The following is a 20,305-nucleotide window of genomic DNA, read 5'->3' as shown; positions in this document are numbered from 1 at the left end:
AGAACAAAGACAACATTTTCCAACTTCCTTACAATTAGGTGGGATCATTTGGCTAAATTCTGACCCATTAAGTGTAAACAGAAATACTGTGTGGAATATTCAAGTAAGTTGTTTTAAAGGGAACAGTTTCAACTGGGATAGGCTTCTTTTGCTTTATCCCTTTCTTTTTTCTCACTGTTTGGAATGTGGCAAGAATGGCTAGTGCTCCAGCAGCTATCTTGGGCAATGAGGACAAATGTCACACCCTAGTGATAAAAGACTAAAGACTAAAAGGATGTTGGGTCCCTCATTCTTAACTTTGTGATGCCACCATGACTGCCCTGGACTGTCAACCTCCAAAGCTCTTTTATGAAGGATAGAAATAAACATCTACCCTTGTTCAATAAGTCACTAACATACCTCATTATTTAAAATTACTTTATTATCACCCACATCATCCCCAAAGAGTTGAGAGGATAATGCTGGGTATTTGCATAAGAATTTTAATAAAGGACTTAATAATTCTAAAAAGGAATGAGCAAAATGACCTTAGTAAAGTCAGAAATGCATGTGTGTATGCACATGTCCACACACACAGACACACACCCAAACACACACACACACACATACACACACACACACACAGACTTCTTATTTCTGAGATCAATTGTTGCCATCTACTAGGAAAGACTTCCCTGGTTCTCCAAACAGAACTGACAGGTCCCTCTTTCAGCTCCTCATTCCCAACCCAAGCTTCTATTGGAATATCCAAAACACCTTATAACAACTTTGCTCATGGGCCTTGCTCCTGTGTGTCTATGTGCTAAGTTGCTTTATCATGTCCGAGTCTTTGCAACTCTATGGACTGTAGCCCGCCAGGCTACTCTGTCCATGGGATTCTCCAGGCAAGAATACTGGAATGGGTTGCTGTGCCCTCCTCCAGGGGATCTTCCCCACCCAGGGATTGAATCTGCTGCTCCTGTGGCTCCTGTATTGCAGGCGGATCCCTTACCCCTGAACCACTGGGGAAGCCCAGTCTTGCGTCTACATGAGTAATTTTCACATGTTCTTGTTCGTTTACACTTAAAATTTGAGTTTTGAAAAATATACTCTCCCTATATTTTTTAAAATTGATATTTAAAATCACAAATTTCTATGGTGACAAAATATGTAATGTCCTGCCTATTTGTGGATATTGATATTTTAATATGAAACCATTATATCATTCTTTTATGTATTAAATATATCAGTCAGTTATGTCCAATTCTTTGCAACCTCATGGGCTATAGCTTGCCAGATTCCTCTGTCCATGGGATTTCCCAGGCAACAATACTGGAGTGGGTTGCCATTTCCTTCTCTAGGGGATCTTCCTGACCCAGGGATCAAACCACGGTCTCCTGCATTGCAGGCAGATTCTTTATCATCTGAGCCACCAGGGAAGTCCCAAATGTACTCAAGGGAATCTAAATACCAATGGCATTTAGTGCCCATTTATCACCTATTTAAGAAAACACATGAATAATTTATTATTTAAGTAAAAAATAAGAAATTAATTCTTTTCCCTCTAGAACTTAGTTATTATACTATTTCCCCATAAAATTTTATTTTAATGTAATATATTTTCACATGTGATATTCTTCAATCATCACCCTATCATATATCTCTGCAACAAAAATAAGTTTATAAACTGAAGTTTTAATTTAACAAATTTTCTAAGTAGTAAATGTTTCTCCTGCTGGAGTTTACAATGCAATTATTATAGTAACTAACTGATCAAAATACATATATTTCAAATGTGGAAAAATTATGCTTGAGAATAAAAAATTTTGACAATGCCTCTATTCATGAGATAGCTGGGAACATTATAGTCCCTCAGTTATGGGAGATTTCCTTTAATATTTTTGGTTGTTTCTTTGGTATTTTTTCAAACGAGGGCAATATACTAATCAGCACAACTGGAGCAAGATGCAATATGCAGAATGGATAAGAGAAATGTCTTTGTTTTGAAGAGTGGAAACAGGGTTAATTATGAAAGAGAAGTGGAAAGCAGAGCTGGCTGGACTGTCCTGTGACCATATTGCAGGCAGGCCAGTTTAAGGAGCTGAAAATGAGTTCTGTGAGCACTATTCATGCCTGCGCACCATTTGGAAAGTCTTCGTGTGTCCCCAGGGGCACACAAGCCTGGTTTGAAGCTGCTGCCATACATGATTGCCATTGAGAATGAGGAGCGTATCTTATTCATCTTTGTGCCCCAGTATGTGGCACAGTGCCATTTAAATAAGTAAATATTTGTTGAACGGATACGGAGTAATTAACTTCCAAAACCCCAAAGTTCCCTAGCTGCAAAAGTTTAAGTAACTGTAAAAGTGACAGAGTCCTGTTAATTTTTTGGTCTGATAAAAGCCAGACTTGGAATTTTCTGTTGTGAAATCCTTAGACTTTGGTAAAAGCCAAAGAGATTTAAAAGTTACTATAGCAATGGCTCTCCCACTGTTTACTCACAGATGACCAGGATCGGGTAAGTGACTCCAGGAAGAACATAGAGTGGGTGAGTGCGTGCTCAGTTGCTTTAGTTGTGTCTGACTCTGTGTGACCCTATGGATTGCAGCCTGCCAGGCTCCTCTGTCCATGGGATCCTCCAGGCAAGGATGCTGGAGTGGGTTGCCATGCCCTCCTCCAGGAGATCTTCCCAACCAGGGGATCAATCCCGCTTCTATCTGCACTGGCAGGCAGATTCTTTACCACTAGCACCACCTAGGAAGCATCTATAAGAGGGAGCATTTGTCAATTGCAAGATAAACAAATATGAATGTATCATCATAAAGAATTTTTCATAATGCTTCTCAGTCTTCATAGTACACTTGATGTAGGGAAGTAGGAATGTAGGAGGTAGGTAATCCCACAGGAGGTAATCCCACAGTAGTAACAAGTAGTAACAAGTGACTACTAAACAGACAGTATGGGTAGATGCCTTCTGGTCTGTGTGCTGCCGACTCTGTCAGATTTTCACTCTGGGTCCCTGTGTGTACTCACTACTGGCAGTATTCCTGATTTCTCAAGGCTACTCAGGTTCTGCCTTTCTTGCTGCATGGGTCCAGTCTGTGTATCCATCCACTTACTCTTTCAGCAAACCTCCCACCACCCAACAAATATTCACTGAGCATGAGGACTGTGCCAAGCGCTGAGCATGCAGCAGTGGAAAAGGTAGGTGCCGAGAAACTTTCAGACTGCAGAGGATATGGACGTTGAATCAGGAAATGGCTATTTCCAGGGATAAACATCATGACAGAGGAAGTGAGAGAGGACTGTGAAATCATATAGGAGGGGGTATGGAAGACGGATGTTTAAAGAAAGAGATGGCTTTCAGGAGGAAGATATGTCCAAGTTGAGATCAAAAAGGTGAGTGAGTTAGAGAGGAATCGGGGAATGCAGGCAATAGAGAGGGAGTGCATTTCATTAAAACAGGCAGGAGGAACATGTGTATGAAGACCCGGAGCAAGGGCGACACTTTAGATCTTCCTTCCCCGTTTTATTAAAAAAAAAATTTTTTTTGACCATGCAGCATGTGAATTGAACCCAACCAGGGACTGAATCCATTCCTGCTGGAGCCTGGAGTCTTACCCACTGGACTGCCCGGGAAATCCTTCTATTTTTTAATCATTAGAAATGATCACATTCTAACATACCATGTATTTCACTTATTTTTCTGATTCCCCTAGTAGAAAGCAGGCATGTTTATGTGTTCTGTTCATCTTGTGTATTGCCATTGCCTGGCACACATGTTGGCTCTGAGATTCTGAGAGCAGTTCAGACTGGATGATGCATAGAGTCTGGGAGAGGCATGGTGGGAAGTGGGGCTGGAAAGTGTGGTGAGGGTCAGATCATAATGAGGCTTGTAAACTGGGTTAAGACATTTGGACTTAATCCTGAGGGCAGTGGGATTTTAAGCAGGCGTCTAAGTGTCACAGTTGAGTTTCAGGAACTCATTCTGGCTGCACAGTGGAGGAAGGGTTGGAGCCAGGCAAGGCTGACTGTAGATGAGAGGATGAAAGATTTTGGTGCCTTGCACTTGGGGAGGATCAGGGGTGAGCAGGCTGGGAGGTACTGGTGTTTCATAGGGAGGTATCTTTGTCTTTCTTAACAAACGGGGGTGGTTCTGCTCTTATAGGCTCACTGAGTTTCACAGCAGCTCAAAGACCAGTATCAGCAAAAGATGGATTGAAAAAAGAAGAAAATCATTAGAAATGCTCATGGAGACTTGAACATAGGATGAGATGACACCACTTTAATACCCGTTGAAATCCCAGCCCCATTTTGGGATCCCACAGTAGGTACATCATCTGTCTACCTCCAGAAGCATCAGCTCAACAATTTCACATCATCCCAGTGACAATGTGTTCTGGTATCACAAACTCTTCATACTAGTAGTCTTAAGAATAACTTTCATCGTAAAGTTGAAAGAGTGAACATCTACCTTTGTGGCAACAAAACCTATCAGAATTTATTTTGAACAAAATAAAACCCTTCAAACTCCAACTACAAAACCTTTATTTCCCCTTTTATCTGAATAATCAAGTATTATCCACCCTAAGAACAAAACAATCCCTTTGTTCCGGAATAACAACACATCTGGCATTTAATAAACCAACACAGGTTTTCAAATTAAATCAAGAGTCTATTTGTCAACGAGAATCTGGCAGAGCAGATTTGCTATCATACAAAGCGGCTTTAAACTGCTGCTATTTTTTTCTCCTATTTACTGGACACTTTCTTTGATTAAAATACTTAGACTGATGTTGATAAACTGAGTCTGGTGTACAACAAGACTCAGACTTAATTATACCTTTTCAACCAGTGGAGGCAGGAAGAAAAACAACAACAGGAACATAGTCTGTGTTTTCATTTTTAATTGCTCCCGAAACCGGGAAGCAAGACTCCAGAAGATAATGAAGTCACTGAGTTCCTCCCTAACAAGCCCAGTGGTCTCCTTGGTGATGCTGCCAGAGCCCCAGCTCAGGAGGTCTCAGGGGAACAGAAACTCCTTGAGTCCTGAATAAGACCTTGGGCCTTGAAGAAACTATAGCTCTGCCATGTTTACTGCCTGCTGGAAGAGGTCTTTCTCTTGTTTGATCTGCTTCTGCCAAAGATACTGCTCTGAGGGCAAGGAGCCTGGGTGGACACTGAACTGCTGTCCATGCGGCAGGCCTGGGTTCATTCAGATCAGGGCCATGGAGGTGCCCACAACAGCTACCTCATGATGAACAGCAGAAAGTTAAGGAAACAGAAAATCAAATCTGAACCTCCTTTTTACAATTTTCACTCTACTTGCCCTAAACACCTTTCATGCTGCCAAAATTATGAGGTTACATATAATCCTTGCAGTTGCTTGTTAGAGTAGTGATCATAGGACCATGTGGGAGGAACATGTCTCCTGGCCCTGTCAACTTTGTATTTACAGTTCAGTCATTAAGAATAAAAAGTGGTTAAAAATGCTGGCTTCTTCTAAGTGCTTATGATAAATGACTAAGAAAAATGATTATAAACCTCTGCAAGACAAGTAGGGAATGCAATAAATATGATGCTTCATGGAACAATTATTTTATTCATTGGGTTGCTCTGTCAATAGTTAATATGAAGTTGGACTCTATCAAAAGCAATTAAAATTTTTATATGTTTTATTACAAGATACTGAATATAGTTCCCTGTGCTATATAATACATCCTCACTGCTTATTTATTTTATGCATAGTGGTTTGTATCAGATGACCCCAAACTCCTAATTTATCCTCGCCTTCCCCTTTGGTAACCATAAGTTCATTTTCTATGTCTGTGAGTCTGTTTCTGCTTTGTAAATAAGTTCATTGGTATCATATTCTAGATTTTGAATTGAACTGAAACCAATCCCTTTTATAATTGTAACAAGCAATATCATATCTGATTTAATGTTTATTTTGAAAAACTGCTGAACTTACATGTTGGAAGATTGGAAGGTGGAGGGACAAAGAAAATAATTCTCAACTGTATCTCTCACATGCTCTTAGGCACCCTCTTAGTTCACCACAGACACCTGGACTGCTTCCAGTCTGATGAGAGAGGTGCCAGGTGAAAACGCCTTTATGGTCTTCATGTTGAACTTGGGTTGGCAGTTCAGCCAGTGAGTCTGACCCAGACAGGGGACAATGGGAGAGAGTCCTCTGGCCTGGCCTTCACTCCAGCTGCCCTGACTCTCTTTATCTCAGGGCAGAAGCACAGGCTGGGCCTTATGCAATGATCTTCTTATTTATTAGAACTAAGAGAGTACAGCCAACAAAAGGAGGGAGAGGAAGCCCTCTTCCATTTTATCTCATTTATAGTAATTCTGGATTGTACACAGTCACGCACAGGGTGTTCTCAAAGCCACATAATTCCTGGCATAACTTCTTGGTTATTCTTGTAGACTAAATGTGTCTGCATGTACAGTTTTTGTTTGTTTATATATATATATATATATATATATATATATATATATATATATATATATATATATATATGCATATATACTGGGCTTCTCAGGTGGCACTAGTGGTAAAGAACCTGCCTGCCAACGCAGGAGATGTAAGAAAACTTGGGTTTGATCCCTGGGTTGGGAAGATGCCCTGGAGGAGGGCATGGCACCCACTCCAGTATTCTTGCCTGGAGAATCCCATGGACAAAGGACCCTGGCGGGCTACAGTCTGTTGGGTTTCAAAGAGTCAGACACTCACACATGATATTATTGCATGCATGCACCCATTATGTAATATATATATGTGTATATGTGTATATATATATATATAGTATGTGTGTGTATATATATATATTTTTCACTCATTATCACAGTTCTTATTATTTTCTGAATCTATAACTCATTTTAAAACATGAATATAAGTTATGGATCCCCTTTCTAGAAACATGTATATAGGAGGTACATCATCTGAAAATCTGCTTATAGTTTCCCGAAATCTCATTTATGTGTCAACCAACAGGCCATGGTAGGCTAAAAGGCTTTATTTCCAAAGATTCTTAAATATCGTGTGTTTCTAATGGTGTTTTTGAGTTGATATTTTACATAATATGATTTTTTTTTTTCTTGAAATTGAAAACCGGAAGAGTTATGCCAGTTCCTCATTGACAACTTAATGCAGACGGAAGACTTTCTGACCAGGTCATGTTCCGTACAACTAATCTACAGTGTCTATCAAAGACAGAATATACATTACATAATATGCCCAAGTCATTGAGCTGAGGGTAAGGGCCATTCATGACAGGACTATGCTTAACTCAAGGGCCTGGAAACAGTCCATTTGCAGTTCCTCTGGATTGCAGGTTGACATGCCCAAAGTACACTGGCTTGTGCTGCCTTTAGGCTATACTCTCTGCCCTGCTACTCAAAATGTTACTTACACTTCAAGACAATATTTATATCACTCTTTTGCCATGAAGGGTTTTTTTTTTTTTTAATTTTCAGAAACCATATACAGAATCAATTTCTCTTTTGCCTCTGTCTTTCCATCACGTTTTATTTGTAGCTAGCTGCTATAGAGTACTTAGCAAAGGCTCTCCCACTTTAAGCTACTTGTCTCCTGCTGGAGGAGAGTTCTTAGCTTCCTGCACATTGTCGGTGATTCACATGAATTTTAGAGGTGGTATGTATAGTGCTTAGGCACTTTGGCTCTGGAGATAGAAGTCTTGAGTCCTAATTCCAGCCCTGCCATTAATTAGCTGCTTATTATAAGGAAGTGTTGCTCAGTCGTGTCCGACTCTTTGCAACCCTATGAACTGTAGCCCTGCCAGGCTCCTCTATCCATGGGATTCTCTGTGCAAGAATACTGGAGTGGGTAGCCACTCCCTTCACCAGGGGATCTTCCCTACCCATGGATTGAACCCGGGTCTCCTGCTTTGTAGGCAAATTCTTTACCATCTGAGCCACCATGGGAGCTCACTTAAATTTAATAGCAATTTTCTTTTTTCTGGAAAATAGGTATGATGATAGTACCTACCTAACTGGGCTACTGTGCAGATTAAATAATATAATAGATAGAATCATTTAGCCAGCGTTTGAATCATAGTCTGACTCTTGCAGGTCTTCCCTGGAGGCTCAAAGCATAAAGTGGCTGACTGCAATGCTGGAGACCTGGGTTCGAGCCCTGGGTCAGGAAGATCCCCTGGAGAAGGAAATGGCAACCCACTCCAGTATTCTTGCCTGAAGAATCCCATGGACGGAGGAGCCTGGTAGGTACAGTCCAATGGGTCACAAAGAGTCAGACACGACTGAGGGACTTCACTTTCTGAGTCATAGTAAGTGTTGAATAAAGATTAGTTATACAATTCATTGAACTGAATTAAAAAAAGTCATTTGGGCTGTGCTGCACAGCATGTGGGATCTTAGTTCCCTGACCATTCCCTGCTTTGGCAGGATGGAGTCTTAATCACTGTACCACCAAAGAAGTCCCTGAACTGAATTTCAAAAAGAGTTTTCTTTCTCTTTTAGGAGTTTCTTCATATAGTCAATAAGAAATGGTGTTTGATAAACAATGGTATATAGCCAAATGTAAAAGACATCATATTTTTTTGGATGTAATTAAGATCTCATATTATTTTCAGATCCTTTTAATAATTTTACTTTTAACATATAAAGTCCCAATTTGGCTGATAAAAGTTTTATACTTTCATACTAGACAGCTCTAGGATATTGGAAGTGTCTTTATGACATTAAGTGATACTGTTTTGTTTTCAACACTATTCCTAAATTAAAGACATGGATCTCTGGCCTTTAAGAGAGTTCAAGACTGTTTGAGCAGGGGACTGATGAAGTTAATATCTTGAATGTGGTTTTTAGTCTTCTATGCCAATTTCTGTCTAGTCATTAGCCAAAAGATCCTTCTCTTTACTATTGAGGATCAGGCCAGACAGTTGAGATGCATAAATTCACTGCTAGAAAAAAAAATTTCATTTTATTGTTGTAACATCTTTGTATACAAAGAATAGCACGGGTATTTATTCTTCAGAGGCTTTTAAAAAAGTTGTTTCTATGTAAGTATACAGAGGTATATATGTATATCTTTAGCTAACTCCTCTAATGTTTTTCAAACTGGGATTAAGTTTTCTTGGATTTTGCACATTTTCAGCATCTCAGTTTGCACCAGTGTTCAAGGGCAGGGATTATTTTATTTATCTTTGTACTCCTCAGTTCAGTTCAGTTCAGTTGCTCAGTCATGTCCAACTCTTTGCGACCCCATGAATTGCAGCACGCCAGGCCTCCCGGTCCATCACCAACTCCCGGAGTTCACTCAAACTCACGTCCATCTAGCTGGTGATGCCATCCAGCCATCTTATCCTCTGTTGTCCCCTTCTCCTCCTGCCATCAATCCCTCCCAGCATCAGAGTCTTTTCCAATGAGTCAACTCTTCTCATGAGGTGGCCAAAGTACTGGAGCTTCAGCTTTAGCATCAGTCCTTCCAAAGAACACCCAGGGCTGATCTCCTTCAGAATGGACTGGTTGGATCTCCTTGCAGTCCAAGGGACTCTCAAGAGTCTTCTCCAACACCACAGTTCAAAAGCATCAATTCTTTGGTGCTCAGCTTTCTTCACAGTCCAACTCTTGCATCCATACATGACCACTGGAAAAACCATAGCCTTGACTAGAAGGACCTTTGTTGGCAAAGTAATGTTTCTGCTTTTCAATATGCTATCTAGGTTGATGATAACTTTTCTTCCAAGGAATAAGCATCTTTTAATTTCATGGCTGCCATCACCATCTGCAGTGATTTTGGAGCCCAAAAAGATAAAGTCTGACACTGTTTCCACTGTTTCCCCATCTATTTTCCATGAAGTGATGGGACCAGATGTCATGATCTTAGTTTTCTGAATGTTGAGCTTTAAGCCAGCTTTTTCACTCTCCTCTTTCACTTTCATCAAGAGGCTTTTTAGTTCCTCTTCACTTTCTGCCATAAGGGTGGTGTTATCTGCATATCTGAGGTTATTGATACTTCTCCCAGCAATCTTGATTCCAGCTTGTGCTTCTTCCAGCCCAGCGTTTCTCATGATATACTTTGCATATAAGTTAAATAAGCAGGGTGACAATATACAGCCTTGACATACTCCTCTTCCTATTTGGAACCAGTCTGTTGTTCCATGTCCAGTTCTAACTGTTGCTTCCTGACCTGCATACAGATTTCTCAAGAGGCAGGTCAGGTGGTCTAGATACTAATATATTATCTGATGCATGTAATAAATAGTTGCTAGTTCAAAATATACATGTATGCTCTGCTGAAAAGGCTACAGAGTTTGGTTATATTGGAATGTTTATACTTAACAAAGAGATGAACTATTATTAAAAATTTCACTTTAAAAGTTTGAGTAAGGAATCCATTTTTTGAGACCATTTTTAGTATCTGAATAAGATAGATTGCAATATCTTTCTTTTGAGAATCATTTTGTGTTCATTAGCAGTGAGTAGTTGATTGATGAAATTCTACTTTTACTTTCTATTTTTTTTGCATGTTTAACATCTGGCATATTTCTTTGTGACTTTGTGTCCAAACATTCATTCACTACCTATTTTATATATACTATTATACATGTCAAAGCACGGTTTTATGACCCTCATTTTTATGTACAAATCAGGCAGTAGAGTAGATACTCTCTTAAACTCCATTGATGTGATTTATTTGATGTTGAGAAATTAAAATTAGGCAAACGTTTACTTTATATGAAATCTGCCTGAAATGCAGAAGACCTCGGTTTGATCCCTGGGCTGGGAAGATCCCGTGAAGAGACGAGTTACCCATTCTAGTATTTGCCTGGAGAATTCCATGAACTATAGTCCATGGGGTTGCAAAGAGCTGGACATAACTGAGCGACTTTCACTTTACATTATATGGAAGTAGTTCAAGCAGCCAGTTCTGTTACTTTATATTCTTTGTTTAAAGACATTTGAAAAGTCAGATTTAAAACATGACAAGAACAGAAATCTATTTGGGAGCTTTCATTTCAGTCATTCATTTTTCACCCTGGTCATGTGTTTATGCTTTTCCCAAGCTATACTTTAGCTTCTGAGATAGTCTAGTAAGTTTAGTTCTAATTTTATTTTCTTTATTTAGTTTTTAGAATTGGACACGGAACAACAGACTGGTCACAAATAGGAAAAAAAGTACATCAAGGCTGTATATTGTCACCCTGCTTATTTATATTATATGCAGAGTACATCATGAGAAATGTTGGGCTGGAGGAAGCACAAGCTGGAATCAAGATTGCTGGGAGAAGTATCAATAACCTCAGATATGCAGATGACACCATCCATATAGCAGAAAGTGAAGAAGAACTAAGAGCCTCTTGATGAAAGTGAAAGAGGAGAGTGAAAAAGTTGGCTTAAAGCTCAACATTCAGAAAACTAAGATCATGGCATCTGGTCCTATCACTTCATGGGAAATAGATGGGGAGACAGGGGAAACAGTGGAAACAGTGGCTGACTTTATTTTTGGGGGGCTCCAAAATCACTGCAGATGGTGATTGCAGCCATGAAATTAAAAGATGCTTACTCCTTGGAAGGAAAGTTATGACCAACCTGCTGCTGCTAAGTCACTTCAGTCGTGTCCGACTCTGTGTGACCCCATAGACGGCAGCCCACCAGGCTCCCCCGTCCCTGGGATTCTCTAGGCAAGAACACTGGAGTGGGTCACCATTTCCTTCTCCAATGCATGAAAGTGAAAAGTGAAAGTGAAGTCGCTCAGTCGTGTCCGACCCTCAGTGACTCCATGGATAGCATATTAAAAAGCAGAGACATTACTTTGTCATCAAAGGTCCATCTAGTCAAGGCTATGGTTTTTCCAGTAGTCATGTATGGATGTGAGATTTGGACCATAAAAAAAGCTGAATGCCAAAGAATTGATGCTTTTGAACTGTGGTGTTGAAGAAGACTCTTGAGAGTGCCTTGGACTGCAAGGAGATCCAACCAGTTCATCCTAAAGGAGATCAGTCCTGCGTGTTCATTGGAAGGACTGATGCTAAATCTGAAACTCCAATACTTTGGCCACCTGATGCAAAGAGCTGACTCATTGGAAAATACCCTGATGCTGGGAAGTATTGACGAGAGGAAGAGAAGGGGACAACAGAGGATGAGATGGTTGGATGGCATCACCAACTCAATAGACATGGGTTTGGGTAGACTCTGGGAGTTGGTGATGGACAGGGAGGCCTGGCGTGCTGCAGTTCACGGGGTTGCAAAGAGTCGGACATGACTGAGTGAACTGAACATCATCAAAAGTTTTTCTAAATTCTGTCATCCTGTCCTCTCTTTATGGTCATTACTGTCCTAGCTTCAGGTACTGGCTGACAGCCCAAGAGAGCCCAGTGCTGAAGTATGTACCAGGGGGATTCATAAACCTTGGTATTCCACTTCCTATATGTACCAAAAGCTAATCAGATGAATGGGAAAAGGCTTTGTTTCATGTTCCAGCTGTGCTTTATTGGAAATTAATGCATCTTCAAGCTCTACCATCTTATATAACACATCTGTTTTCTGGGAATCCTTCAGAAATTTTTCCTGCACTGATTTTTTTTTTTTTTTCTTTACTGAAAGAGATCTACTATAGTTGAGATCAATGACTTCCTTGTAGGCAATGATTTTGTTAATGACAACCAAAGGTCTTCTAAAAACTGTGTTGAAAATTCTGGGAATAATTCATTTATGATTTAGGGTATTAATGTCTGAAGGAATATCAGAGATAAGAGTTCTTCAGGTCAAACTACCAGTGTTGCTGAAATATTTTATAACAACAAAGTATGCTTATTGTCTTTGATAATATAGTTTTGTCTCAGAAGCCAAAAAAGTTCAGAATATAGTCAATATATTACAATAACTATAAATGAAGTATAGTCTATAAAATTTTTGAACCACTCTATTGTATACCTAAAACTAATATCATATTTTAAGTCAAACATACTTCAACAAAAAAAATTAAAATGTGATTAACAAATGGTCCTAGAGATGCAACATAAATCTGAATAAGAATTATACCTGGGAAGTATAATTTATAGAAGTTCTACAAGGACTGGCTTCAACTGGCCATTATATACTAGATGATTCCCATGGAGACAGATAGTCTCAGACCATGAGAAGGCAGACTCAGGAATCCTGTTCGACCTAGGACAATTTCAAACCTGCTTTGGAGCAAACTGAATTCCTTGAATATCCTTGCAAACTAATTTTATCTTCCCTGGGGGATATTCTGAACCTATTTCAAATCCATGCTGTTTGGCTGTGGTCATCACTAAGGCTGACCCTGAATGATGGCTATTTCCAAGAGTGAGATTCAGGCTCCAGTACTGGGCCTACACCAGTTCACCATAATGTATCTTGTTGCCTTCCTTACCTGATATAGGTTGGCGAGGTGGTGGTTCGTTTTGATCAGAAATGGCTGGTTCACCCCTGGGTGGTCCACATCGTGGGCTGCTGCAGCCAGCAGTCCAAGCATGATATCCAGAGGCGTGAGGAAGCTGGTGAGCTGTTGAAAAATGGAGTTGGGAGATTGATTGGTGTATTTCCCAAAATAGGCTAGTCTTTGTTTTGGCTAAATCACATGGAATGAATCATCATATTAGTATCGTTCGGGCCTGTCAGTCAGACCTTAACCTTCTGAAGCTGTCAGTAAGATAACAGCCCCATGAAATTTCAGGAAAGAAGAAAGAACTGGGAGGACAATAACTCAGCAACTCAAATTGTGTAGCTCTTCCCAGTGGCCTCCTCTTCCTGCTGCTACTCTTGTCATGTTTTGCTGTTGTAAAAGCACTGACTGTTGGCAACACTGTTCTCTATGGTGGGTGGGGACAGGCGGAGTCTAGTCAGCCTTGCTCCCAGGAAAGCTGTAAGTGAAGGAAAAAGTTGAAGCCAAAGTGATGGGCACATTAAAAAAAATCACTTTTGTATATCATTCATCCAATATATCATTGCCACTTCTTTGAATATGAAATCAATAGTGGACTGAATTGCAAAATTTGCATATTTCTCCAATGTGTAATAAAGTGAGGCAATGTGTGAGAAGCTGTCAGTTTTTTTTTTTTTTTGGTTAGCTAAGGAAACAAGCAGGAAAATGGGAATCTGGCACTAAATTATGTATTAAATATACAACTGTGATATATTACAATTTTCAAATTACTTAAGGATTAAATCAAAAAACCTTTAAGTTCTTTGGGATATTTTATAAGGATGAAGCATACCCAGTTTTGTCTTGGGAATGACTGTATATTTAGTGGTTGATGTTAAAACTGATTGAACTAAACAGAGTCTTAGACTGAGGTATCATTTTCCAAAAACCCGAACAAAACTCATCCGATATGTTATACCAGCTAGGTTTTATATGGCTAAGAAATGTTTAGGTTTTGAGTAACAAGCATTATCATCATGTTTAAAATTTTTGATTAATACATTGCATCTGGGTATACTTCTAAGATGTCTTTGATGTACACAGGTTCTCTTGGGCTGGAATCAGTATGTCTAGTTGCCTCAGTAGGAAGTGGAACTTGGGTCATGAATTTTAATTCTACTTGCTAATCAAAAAACATGAGCTGGGAGACTTTTCCTAGAAAACTTCAGTGATGGTACTATATGGCATAGTATTAAGGCAAAAGCAGCTAACTTTTGTGATTGTTGAAAATATCTAAGATGCAGATTGTCATAGGGAGGGTTACTTTTGTCCTAATGCAGCCTTGAAAATATATAAATTATAGAAGGGAACCTCTGAAAATTTACTTTCTTTCATGACTATTATACTTTCTTTCTTACTTACTTTCTTTCATGATTTCAGAGCTGATGTTGAAACCTTTTTAAAATTTTTCTTTAAAAGATTTTTTTTGATGTCAACCATTTTTTAAAAGTCTTTATTGAATTTATTACAATATTGCTTCTGTTTTATGTTTTGATTTTTTTTTTTTTTTTGGCCTCGATGCATGTGGAAGCTTAGTTCCCCAACCAGGAATCAAACCTGAACTCTCTGCTTTGGAAGGCAAAATCCCAAACACTGGATAGCCAGAGAAGTCCATGAACCCTTCTTATAAGCAATTTGTATTCATGCCATAAATGACTCATAACCCAGTTGCTCTGTTATGTCGGGCAATCTGGGGCCCCGCAGGCAGTTTACCTGGCGTTTCCAGGTGGCCGGGAGGACAGTGGTCTTGCCTTACCTTTGGCTCCTTTAGGTAGCAATGCATGGCCTGGGTGACATCGGCCGCATGAACAGCATTGTGATACGGGTTTTGGCTGTGGTAATCTTCTTGAACCATGACTAGGAGGTAAACAGATAACTCAATCAGCTAAAAACAAAACGCAAAGGACACACGAGCTCAGACTTGTTGAAGGTCTCTTTTGCTTAAAAATAGCAGCGACTCCCAAATGCGCAACACGGGGATGCCTTAGAAGTGAATGTAGTTTGCCAGCTTGGCAGTTCTACTGGGTTGTTAGAGGAGAAGAGGGAGAGGGAGGAGGGAAGAAAGGCTAGAAGGATTTGTGAGGCCCTTGGGATTCCTCACCACCTTCATAAATCACCTCTTTTTGGCATTCATGAAGGCTCCCATTCATAGGAAAAATAAATATGTGGGAAAAGGACAACTTTATTTCACATTATAGTTTAATTAAGTTTGCTGCCATTTATGAATAATATGCCATAAAAGAGGCTTCCTTTTGAAAAGCCCTGCTCTCATCCAAAGATAGCTTTATCACTTAAATAACAAATACAGACCAGAGCAAACCTTGGGATTCTTCAGGTGGAAATTCACTGATCCAACTGAGGAATCCTTAGATTTATTTCTATCTTATTCAGATCAAATGATTATCTTTCATGCCCTTCCAATCTAAGGACGCGTGTGCTCTTGATACCAGAGACATAATGCAACTTTGTTTGCAATTTACAGAAACCACTTGCTTGTTTCAGCAAAGTTAACCAAGGCAATGCCTAAGATGCAATATATTCAGTGTGTTTAGAACATCCTGATTTTCAAGTGTGGCCATATTCTCTCAGCCCAGCCTATGACTTTGGCTGTAGATTCTGGTGTTATTTCTGTCACTGACTCTAGCTTTTTCACACATACTCTGGTGTGCACACATGCGCAAAGTATCTGCATTCTCCCTCTTTAGACAAATAGAAATTATTTGGCTCCATTCACGGGGATTACTTCACTCACTCTCTCTCAACACAATTAGCTTGAGGTTATTTGTGTTTCTGGAATGAGCCTTGCTCTGGCTGGTTTCCAATATTCCTGTTGTGCCACAGGTACATTTTATTCAGCAGGTTTATCTTACTATTATATGTAAATCCTGGCTCTATTACTTATGTATATTGGGAAAGTTACTTAGCCAAGTTTCCTTCATTTCCTCCTCCATAAAGTAGGGATAATAATAGCTTTGATCTCAAAGGCATATTGTAAGGATTAAATGGGCTAATAAATGCAAGTTCTTAGAAGAGTTCCCAGCATGTGTAAACACCATATAAGCCTGGTGGCTGCTGCTGTTGTTATCACCATCACCATTATTTTATTCTTGATGTATCAAGTCAGCTTTCAAATTCAAAGCACTGCCACATGGCAAGTCAAAGAAGTCAGGAACATGCTAAGAGGCAGAGGGCAGTTATTTGGTGATTAAAAATGGACCAAGGACGGCTCAGTGGTAAAGAGTCAGCTGTCAATGCAGGAGATGTGGGTTCGACCTCTGGTCTGCGAAGATCCCACATGCAGCAGAGCAGCGAGGCCGGTGAGCCACAGCCACTGAGCCGGTGCTCTGGAGCCTGCGGACTGCAACTACTGAACCCACGTGCAACAACTACTGAAGCCTATGGGCCGCGGAGCCCATGCTCTGCAACGAGAGAAGGCCTTGCACTCTAACTAGAGCAAAGCCTGAGCAGCAACAAAGACCCAGCACAGCCAAAATAAACAAATACACAAAAATAGAAAAAATGTGCCCTGGATAATTCACTGGAAGATAAATAAGCATATACATAAAGTTGAATGAGAGCTGGGACTGCTTTTTGATGAAAAATGATGGTGCAATTGGGTAGAAAGATGGTGGGCTTTCAAATCCAACAGACCTGGGCTTGGATGGAGGCTCTGCCAATTACAATTTGTTGACCTTGAGCAAGTTACAAAACTTCTTTGTACTTCTCTTTATCCATGGGTCAAATATTGATAACACTCAACTTGCAGAGGTACTGAAACTGTTAGAAATAACATACTCAAAACACTGCCTACAATGTGCGCTATCTACGCAGGGAAAGTGAAAGTGAAGTGGCTCAGTCGTGTCCGACTCTTTGAGACCCCATGGACTGTAGCCTACCAGGCTCCTCTGTCCATGGGATTTTCCAGGCAATAGTACTGGAGTGGATTGACATTTCCTTCTCCAGGGGATCTTCCCAACCCAGGGATCGAACCCAGGTCTCCCACATTGTAGGCAGACGCTCTACCGTCAGAGCCACCGGGGAAGTCCATATACACAGTAGTTTTCTTCTCGTTAAAAAAAAAAGCCTATTGAATATTTCAACAACTCATGTCCAGAGTGGCATTATTGAGGAGTACTTTGCTTGGGTTTTGCTAATATATGAGCAGATCAGTAACTTCTCTGACAGTTCTCTGCTTTTGATGGTTGTCTTTACATTGTGGTTGTTCAGTTGCTAGGTCATGTCTGACTCTTTTGCGATCCCATGGACTGTAAGCTCGCCAGGCTCCTCTGTTCATGGGATTTCCCAGGCAAGAATACTGGAGTGGATTGCCATCTCCTTCTCCAGGGGATCTTCCTGACACAGGGACTGAATCTGTGTCTCTGGCATTGCAGGCAGATTCTTTACTGTTGAACCATCAGCAAAGTCCCTGTCTTCACATAGCCTTTATATTTTAAGCCTAAGCATAACTAATATTTTTTCAACAATTTAAATAGATAAACTATATTTTAAAATGAAGATGGATGATTTAAGACTAATATGAGGTCTTCATCTACCGTGCTGTGGCTCTTACCACTTTATAGTAAACAGTGTTGTAGACTGCCATTATTCATGAGAAATGGAGTAGAAATGTGGAAAAAAGGACTTACCTAAAAATCTGTGTAAGGTCACCATATCTAACTTGAAGTGGTGAATGAGTCCATGGGTGTTGAAGAGGTGGCACAGCAATGTTACCAGGCTGTTTCCTATAGGAAAACAGTCAGCTGCTTTAATTCATTTTCATTACTATTAAAATATCAAGACAGACAATAGGATCCAAAATTTCTATAATGAAAGTTCTCTGATAGAATCATTTCTTTTCCTCTTTAGATCTGAAATTATCCAAGTACAAAGGATATTATTATTATGATCTGGTTCCAGGTTTTCTGTTATTGCACAAGAAAAATTAACTCAGACATTTCCCCAATACCACAGGCAATGAAAACAGTAAGAGTTAAAAGGAGCCTGCCTATAGCAGTACCAGGAATACATACTCACGCATGTGCGTGCGTGCCTGCGTGTGTGTGTTTATGTGTTTGTATGGGTATTTAAAAAAAATGTGCGGTTTAATGGTTACTGAAAATGTGTCTTAAGTTGCTTCCAAATGATTTTTACATTTATAGGGGTATCTAAGCCACCATATTGCCTACTCTTCCTTTGGAAAATCACTCAAGATGAGATTTGACCATGAGATACTTTGTAACTCAAGTCAGTGGAGGTGCAAAACTGAAGCTACAATAACTTGTTAAGCATTCAAGAAATATTGTTCACTAGAGAATAAGGACTTTGAACTTTAAAAGCATTGTAGAGTTTATGAAAGACTGAAATGGACTAAGAAAAGGACTGGTATCTTAAATGGAAAACTATGTGTTGCTTAAGCACACTCATCCAGGGTATCTGATTCTATGTGTTTTTATAGCTTTCATTATCTTTGAGCTATTTCACAAGAATCAAAATTTTTCATAACCAATATCATTGCAGACGATTCTTGTCGGTATACATGAAAATGAAATTAGAGGGAAATGCAATTGATTTTCCCCTCCCAGTTTCCCAGCTATTGACAAATTCATTTCAGCATTTCTTACTGCTTACATATATATGACTCTTTGAATTTTCCTTTGAACTAGCTGTAGCATTTTACTGAATCTGTAACTAATTTAATTAAATAAAATCATTGACACATTCATTTCATATTTTTGTGAGTTGTGATTATACTCTTTTTTTAACAAAGAGCATTGAACTAATCCTTTTGTTCACGGTTAATTCCATGTACTGGTTCCCATCTCTCAATTGACTTGAGCAAAGTGAGACACAAGATTATGAGATACATCCCTAAATGGTCTAGCTTTCACAGTGTAAAGCTCATTTTCAGGCTTCCCAGGTGGAGCTAGTGGTAAATAATCCACCTGCTAATGCAGGAGACAAAAGAGACTTGGGTTCCACCCCTGGGTGGGGAAGATCCCCTGGAGGAGGAAATGGCAACCCACTCCAGTATTCTTGCCTGGAGAATCTCATGGACAGAAAAGCCTGGTGGGTTACAGTCCACGGGGTCACAAAGAGTCAGACATGGCTGAAGAGACTTAGCACTCATGCACAGAAAGCTCAGTTTCAGGGTCTGAGGCTGTATCACTCCACTTCGTGTTGTTTGTCAGGAATAGAATGGTGAGGAAATCTGTAATGACTTAAAACACAATCCTGGTATATGATGAGTGTGTGCGTGCTAACCACGCAGTTGTGTCAGACTCTGTGCAACCCTATGGACTGTAACACACCAGGCTCCTCTGACAATTGCATTGGCAGGTGGGTTCTTTACCACTGGCACCACCTGGAAAGGCCGTGGTAGATGATGGTCAGCATTTAATGTGATGTCTTTTACTGATTCCCTATTATCAGATTTGTTTAATGAGCAGTTAAAAATACAATAGGATCTTATTATTTTCTTAAGAGAAACCTCTATAGGAACAAGAATTTAAAAAGTGGAGCCAATAAGAATTTTACTTTTCCCTTCAGCTGCAATCTAAGCTTCTGTACTCTATTCTCAGCAGTTATTTTCTTCTCATGATGCCAAGCATATCTGAACAATACCTGCAAAGGGGCAGACTCACTCACTTAATAAAAGTGCAAAACCATTGGCTCCAGTAAGAGTCAGGACTGATCAGATATGATTTTATGTTCCCAGTTTTCATCAACTAAGAACGAATGACCTCCTTTTGCATGTGGCTGAAGTATTATGCAAGGAAAGATCTAATCTGTGCTTTTTAAATGCTTTTGGAGTCATCAAGACCAGAAGGAAATTGTATTAAGATTTGAAGTCCAAATTCAACCCTTATTCTTCATCTCAACTAATTT

At 39.8% G+C, this 20,305-nt stretch overlaps 1 protein-coding gene across 5 annotated transcripts in view; it reads right to left on the bottom strand.

Moving 5' to 3' along the window:
- PDE7B (phosphodiesterase 7B) overlaps window positions 1-20,305 on the bottom strand; it is a 359,458-nt gene that overhangs the window by 28,557 nt on the left and 310,596 nt on the right. For all 5 annotated transcript variants that reach the window (XM_052645654.1, XM_052645652.1, XM_052645650.1 and 2 more), the window contains 3 exons: window positions 18,067-18,162; window positions 15,177-15,277; window positions 13,370-13,501 (listed from right to left, as the gene is read on the bottom strand). In XM_052645654.1, the coding sequence (XP_052501614.1) occupies window positions 13,370-13,501; window positions 15,177-15,277; window positions 18,067-18,162 (329 nt within the window). The remainder of the gene's footprint in view (window positions 1-13,369; window positions 13,502-15,176; window positions 15,278-18,066; window positions 18,163-20,305) is intronic.

This window comes from Budorcas taxicolor, chromosome 9 (assembly GCF_023091745.1).
Source record: "Budorcas taxicolor isolate Tak-1 chromosome 9, Takin1.1, whole genome shotgun sequence".
In the NCBI taxonomy this organism is placed as follows: domain Eukaryota; kingdom Metazoa; phylum Chordata; class Mammalia; order Artiodactyla; family Bovidae; genus Budorcas; species Budorcas taxicolor.
Note: the sequence above shows the minus strand (reverse complement) of the source record. Positions and strands in the feature narration are given on the sequence as shown.